This window comes from Musca vetustissima, unplaced genomic scaffold (genome assembly GCF_032173495.1).
Source record: "Musca vetustissima isolate MV318-11 ecotype Yass unplaced genomic scaffold, APGP_CSIRO_Mvet_v1 utg1761, whole genome shotgun sequence".
Classification (NCBI taxonomy): domain Eukaryota; kingdom Metazoa; phylum Arthropoda; class Insecta; order Diptera; family Muscidae; genus Musca; species Musca vetustissima.
The window spans coordinates 105,284-112,166 of record NW_026888918.1 but is presented as its reverse complement, the minus strand read 5'-3'; the positions used below and the strand labels follow the sequence as shown (position 1 = coordinate 112,166).

General features: G+C 34.9%; 1 protein-coding gene across 1 annotated transcript; it reads left to right on the top strand.

Annotated features, from left to right (window-relative positions):
* Positions 1-936: 936 nt before the first annotated feature.
* LOC133336719 (transmembrane channel-like protein) lies at positions 937-6,260 on the top strand (the record flags this gene model as incomplete). The annotated part of the gene is made up of 5 exons (XM_061544998.1): positions 937-1,041; positions 1,122-1,303; positions 1,396-1,572; positions 1,635-1,957; positions 4,006-6,260. Coding segments are annotated over 5 exons (3,042 nt in total), but the record flags the coding sequence as incomplete, so codon positions are not given.
* Between the last annotated feature and the right edge of the window lie 623 nt (positions 6,261-6,883).

Below are 6,883 nucleotides of genomic sequence, written 5' to 3'. Positions count from 1 at the left end.
CATAAAAATCATAGGTGCCCAAAATTAAAATGCGTTAGTATGTGTGAGAGAAAACAGAACAGTACTGAACAAAATTGTGTGTGCATTTTTGTGGTCGGAAAAAATTATTGATGAATTCAATTTTTGTTATTATATAAAATAAAAGCATTATTAAAAATGTTTTTATATGAATTACAAAGTGTGTATGTTATAAAAATCTAATAAAGTTTATAAAGTAGCATATACCGAGATAATAATCATATTATAATATTAAATAATAATATTAAATACTACGATAATTATCAGATATTTAATTCTTTAAAAAAACAGAAATTGTTCTGTTGTTTTTAAAATTTTTTAAACATAAAAAACGCATTTTGAATAATAAAATAAAAATCCAAATATACTGAAACACTTTTATCCCTAAGTGTTATTTCGTTGATTTTCTAGTTCTGCGGACACGACCTCGTGCGCGCACCCCAGTATGTGTTCATTCGTTGCCTGTCAAACAACGACTGACTGAAAGAGCATAACAATGCGTGTGAGTAGGCAGCTACTTTAAAGTATACTGATGGGCACCTATGATAAAAATAGAGATCCATGTTATGTCATGTACTCCATATAAAGGTCCAAAGTGTGCATCCATGGATATAACCATTATTTTTTATTTAGGAACAACTCTGCGGAGACTTTTATTAAAATGCGGTGCCATTTTTGTTAAAGGGCGTATTTTTCTAAAACATGACACGTAGAGGAGTTGTAATTTTGTGACCAGGGTATTTTTATCTATATATATAATTTTAACATAACCCCGGTATTGAGTAGTTGTTATAAGGTTATATTATAAATCCTTAAATTACCCAAATTGGTGTAGGGTATCATGTATCCTTAACTTACTAATCCGTTAATCCCTTCCATACTGTTTATAGTTGTAAATATGTCTTTTTATTTTTTCAGATAACTGCTACAGTTTTGTCTTTGGTTATGGACTTTTTGCGAGCTCTATTTGTCCGTTATGTGAATCGTAACTGGTGTTGGGACATGGAAAAAACATTTCCTCAGGTATGCACAATTACGATTATACAACGGCATCGGCATTACAGATACATAACAATATTATTGCTTTCCTATACCCTTTATAGTATGGCGACTTTAAAATAGCCGAAAATATTTTGGGTCTAATAAATAATCAAGGTCAAGTGTGGATGGGTATATTCTTTTCACCTGGTCTGGTGATAATAAATCTTGTCAAATTGGTGATTATGATGTACTTTAGATCATGGATTGTTCTAACCTGCAATGTACCGCACGAGGTTGTATTTAAGTAAGTCAAAGGAACGAACCCAATTAATATTTTCATCCCGATTGAAATTATTACAATTTCCAAAAATATTATTTTCATTTGTCTATTTTCAGGGCATCCAAATCAAACAATTTCTATCTATCTCTACTGCTAACAATGTTATTCCTTTGCGTACTGCCAGTGGCCTATGCCATTGTCTGGTTGCGTCCTTCGTGGCATTGTGGTCCCTATTCAGCCTATAATACCACATCGGAATATATTACAACAATAACATTAAATGCACTGCCAGAGTGAGTTGTTGGTGTTAGACTTGAGATTCGAATTCAAAATAATAATTTTCAAATCCTCACAGAGATTTACACAAACCACTTCGTTATATGGCATCGGCAAGTACTGTCATCCCTCTGCTGCTGCTATTGATTTTAATAATTTATTATTTGGTCTCGCTGACGGGTGCCTTGCGTGAAGCCAATCAAGATTTGAAAACCCAATTACAAAAGGAACGTGAAGAGGAACGTAAGAAAATTTTCCAGGTACCGGAAATTAAACCGGCTGAGAATAGTACCACAACTATGAGCAACAGATGGCGTAAAGTTTTGGAAGCCTCTTCACCGGTTTCACCCACGACACAGCCTGACTTTGAAAGTGAGGAATATAAGAATCAGGCGAGAAAAGGTAATTTAAAATGTTTTTATATATATATAAGTCGGAGCTTTTGTGGAAAGTATGTCATCGTCAGGGTTTTGATGATGTGATTAAATGACGGAACTTTTGTTTAAGATCTATATAAAAGCATGGACCCATATTGAAACTTTTCTGAGAAGATTTTTTTTATTCTCCAGGAATCCGGAAAACCAATAACAGCCTAAAATGTGAGGTATCTTCTTGTAACAAGGACCTATATCGAATATTTTTTGCAAAGCCATTCATTGCTTGTAAAGTTAGCTACATGAAGAATTAACAGTTGGGCGCCATTTAGTTTTTACACCAATTAGGAAGATTTTTAGATATGTGAGATAAAATTTGGGGAGGATAAGACATTGAGGAAGTCTTATCTTTAAATATAAATAAAAATTGTCAGCCATGATATTTTTAAGTTGGGAGACACATATAATTTGTTATTTTGCTTGGAAATGTTGGGTTTCAAACAGGTATTTTCAGTATGCCATAAAAACACATTGGATGGCAGAGTTCAATCGAGAAATCCCTTAGAATATGTTTACTCTTTGAAGTCCAATAAGATTTCAAATTTTATCGAAGATCTGAGACTTCACATTTTCTAAAGATAGATATAAGACGAATCAACAGCAGGGCGTCATTTATGTTTTACAGCAATTTGGAAGATTTATTGATATGTGAGATTAAGAGAGCAGAAGACATTGAGGAGGGATATAATTTTTCTGATTTTATTTAGCTTGAAAATTTCGGGTTTCGAACATATTTGTCAAGGATGTACAGCAAATTCTGAGTGGTCTATATTACGGAATAAGTTGGGCGCCATTTATCATTTTCAGCTATTTGATATTGAAAAATGGATTTTATATGGTGATTCTCGGATTAGACAATACAAGACAGCTCATATCTAAGGTTAGGCCCTTGGTGTTTCAATCAGAATTTTCAAGGAGTTACCGCAAACTCTGAGTGAATTCCAAAATCCTGAGTGTAATTAACTACGGAAAAATTGTATGTTCGGCGCAATTTACCATTTTTGCTATTTGAGATTGATAAACATATTTTATATGGTGATTCTGGGCTTAGACACCCTTGGCATTGGGTTTTATCAAATATGATTTCATGCTGAAACGTTGTAAAAAAAATAATTAGCATTTTAGATCAACTGGGACCCATTTTTTACATTTTAAGGCAATTGTTTTATTTTTAATTGTTTAACTCGAGGTCTTTGTATCATAAAGAACCTATTTTGGGCGCCAATTGAGAGCTCTTTTGCTAAGGTTAGACCCATGAAACTGGGTGTGCTATCAAATGTGATGGTCTCCTAAAAAGTAATTGACTGAGATCTTAAAAGTACTCAAATGCCCCTATACGCAAAGACCTGGTAAATGACCTATTTTCGGCGCAGTACCTGAAAATCATAGAAGCGATTCTAAAATTTAATTGAACGTTTAGACATATTTTTGGACCTCAAACAGTTTGTTTGAATTATGAATTAACATGTATTGGGCGCCATTTTTAAATGATTTTAAGTATTTTCAAATATATTAGAAGGTCATTGTTGGTTCAGCCAAAAAAATGTATAAGCGTTTATAGATGTTTTACGTGTTATTTAGAACCCAAATTGGGCACCAGTGGTATTATATAGTAAATTGTAAGACTTGGGACTACCCTAAAAACTAGTAGGTGCTTAAGATTAAGTACTATAACCTAAATTTATATTTTATTGAGACTTGTGGTAATAATACCCTTATGTGGGACACTAAAAGAACCCGTGTTGGGCGCCACTGACTACCCTTAAAACTAATAGGTGCCTAAGATAAAGTACTATAACTTAAATTTACATTTTATTTATAATTGCGGCACTAATTCCTTTATTTTGGACACTAAAAGAACCCATGTTGGGCGCCACTGACGTTATTAAATGCATACAAGATAGATAATCTCAATTGAAACTTTAAAATACAAAAATATGGGGTCAATGTCAAAACATGAACTTATATTGTAAATAGGTCCATTTCAATTACCACAATTTTATTTTCTCTTTGCAGAATTGATTTCGCGCATCATGAAGAAAGCTTTACGCAAGGATTCCGCCACTTCGGATGAAGAAATCTTTGCTAGGCAGCATGGACGTGATGATGACACCGATACTGAACACCACGACTCTTTGCCACACGATGAAGATGGCAACGAACGACGACCAGGGTTATCAAAACTACAGGAAATACGAAGAACCCGTAAACCTTCACTAGTGGATATTGTACAAATTGCAAATAGCGAACGAGAGCGGGTCAGATCGCTAAGGAAGCAAGCAATGGGTAATGGTGGTAGGGGCAAAAGTAGAAACGAGAAAAACGAAAAGAAATCGGAAGACAACGAACAGGATAATAACAATAAGGAGAAACAAGCAATGGATAATGGGAACGATCCGGAAATTAAAACGAGAATCATAAATGAGAGACGCCAAAGTTTATTGCGTAAAAAGAAAGAAGATGAGGCGAATGGCCGGAATAGAGGTAAACTTAAGGAACATGGCGAAAATCATCATCAAAATGAAGATGACCTAAATGACAACAAGGTGAAAGAGAAAATTGGAGATCATGAAGAACATAACGAAAAAGTCAGACGCAAGAGGAAAGATGAGGACAAGAATGGTAAAGAATGTCACAAAATTAAAGAAAAGTCGAATGGAGATAACAACAAAGATCAAAAGAAGCATAAGAAGAAAGACGACACAGACAATGTCAAAGAAAAGGACAGTGATAGCAACAGCGATGAAAAGAAACATAAAATACACGAAGACGAATCAACAACTAAAGAAAACGTTAATGATATGAACAAAGAAAAGAAAAGGAAAAATGGTAAAGACAAAGATTACCAGCAGCAAGAAGAAGATAAAGATAGACAAGAATCACCAAAAGAAAACGGGAAAGGAAAACACAAGGGAAACGGCAAAGAAAAACAAAAAACCAAAGAGAAAGATAAACGTTCCGAAAATGAGAAAAACTCGGATGAACATGAAATAGAATATCCAAAGGACAAAGGAAATTCAACAAATTATACCAAAGACCTAGACAAAGACGAGGATACAACTGGCGAAAAAGAACACCTAAAAGTCAATGCTCTTATAATTCCAGAAAAAGAGGCCGACAAGGAAAGAGAAAAAGACAAAACTAAAGAAATAAAACAACGGATCTACGAAAGCTTTAGACGTAAGAAACGCGAAGGCAAAGATAAAAATGCCGCCTCTAAACAAAGTTCGCTTGAGAAAACCAGCGAGGAAGACATCAAAGAGGATGCGGAACCGACAAAAGACAATAAAAAAATATCACCACCCAAAAAAGAGAAAAAACTCAACTCACCACTCAACGATGAGGAACAATTGTCGTACAAAATCGTTGATGAAAAATCGCCCAAATTGCACGAGGACAAGCAGTCAACACCTCCAATGTTGGAACAATTACACAATCTTGGCGGGAAGCTAAAATTCAAACGTCACAAAGCAAAACCATCCACCGAACCAGAAGTATTTAAATTTGACACAGAAAAGCTGAGCAAAGATGCAGATATTGCCACTACTCCAACGTGGCAACATTTGGAGGCAGAATTGCAATCACCACGTCCGATCGAAGATGTCACCACCACCGGCAATAAACATCACTTGGGATCGGAAAAGTTTGCCAATCTCTCAAGGCAAAGTCGTAAAAAAATTGGATCATTTTTGACTCTAATGAAGGATGCAGTCAGCCGCCCAGACACTGAACAACATTCCGATACCGCCATTGAGATACCATCGACACCACAACTTGAAGTTTCATCGGCTATTAATCAGGCCATCATGCTTCCAGTAGCTATGCACACTGCAGAACCCACAACGAATATTCCAGCTGTCAGCAGCTCTGAATTAAGCACACCTATAAATCCCTCCACCGCCACCATTGACAGTATTCAACCCTATATAATGCCACGAGCACCCCTTGAAATGCCCGAAGATATTGATCCACCAAGCTATAATAATCTAATGATGTCTGGCAGTGAAACGCACATTATCTCCGCTAGAGATCCTGAAGAATTAGATAAACCTGGACCCATAATATTCCAACAACGTGCCATATCTCAGCGTAGACAACCGATACGGCAAGATTCACAGTTGTCTAATTGGTCAGCCGAAAATATTCCAATAATTACCATAAGTACTACACCGGAGATTGAGGAACAACCTAAAACGCCAGAAGTGCCTACGACACCACGTGCCGAACCTAAAGTTAATGTCATTAAAATCAATATCGAACATGATATTTAAACGAAATTTTTAATCTTGAAAAAGCGGCAAATGCTTTATATTCTGAGATATTTTTTTCGAATGGAAAAAACACTTCTTCCCAGATTGTATACCGTTAATAGCAAATTAATTGAAATAAATTTGATTTAACAAAAAAAAAAAAACTAAAACGTATTTATGTGTGTTTTGTTGTCGTAGCGTATTTGATCCAATTTTTAAAATAGGTAAACCTCTGGTTTTGAATGATAACGACTGTTTTTAAAAGCTTATCGAAATGTTTGCAGTCCATGTTTCTGTGCCAAACATACAACCCTGACTAATTAAAATATGTCATGGTGACTAAAGTAATTTTTAATATAGTTCCAATGTACTATATCCAACATTTTTCTGGTTTCTCATAGGTTTTAGTTTGGTTTGACTAAGCCTAAGGGCTTAATTATTTTTATTATTCTGGCCTAATTATTTTTCTTGCATTTGACTAACATTAGATAATTTTCTGTAAATCACCTGCGCCATCTGTTGTTAGAATATAACAAAGCCCCTATACATTTCTTATAATTGTTTTACTATTTTTATATTGTTGGTTGATTCATCAGGTTTATGTCCATGCTAAATTATACTTTGCTATTTTCACGTTAATCCAA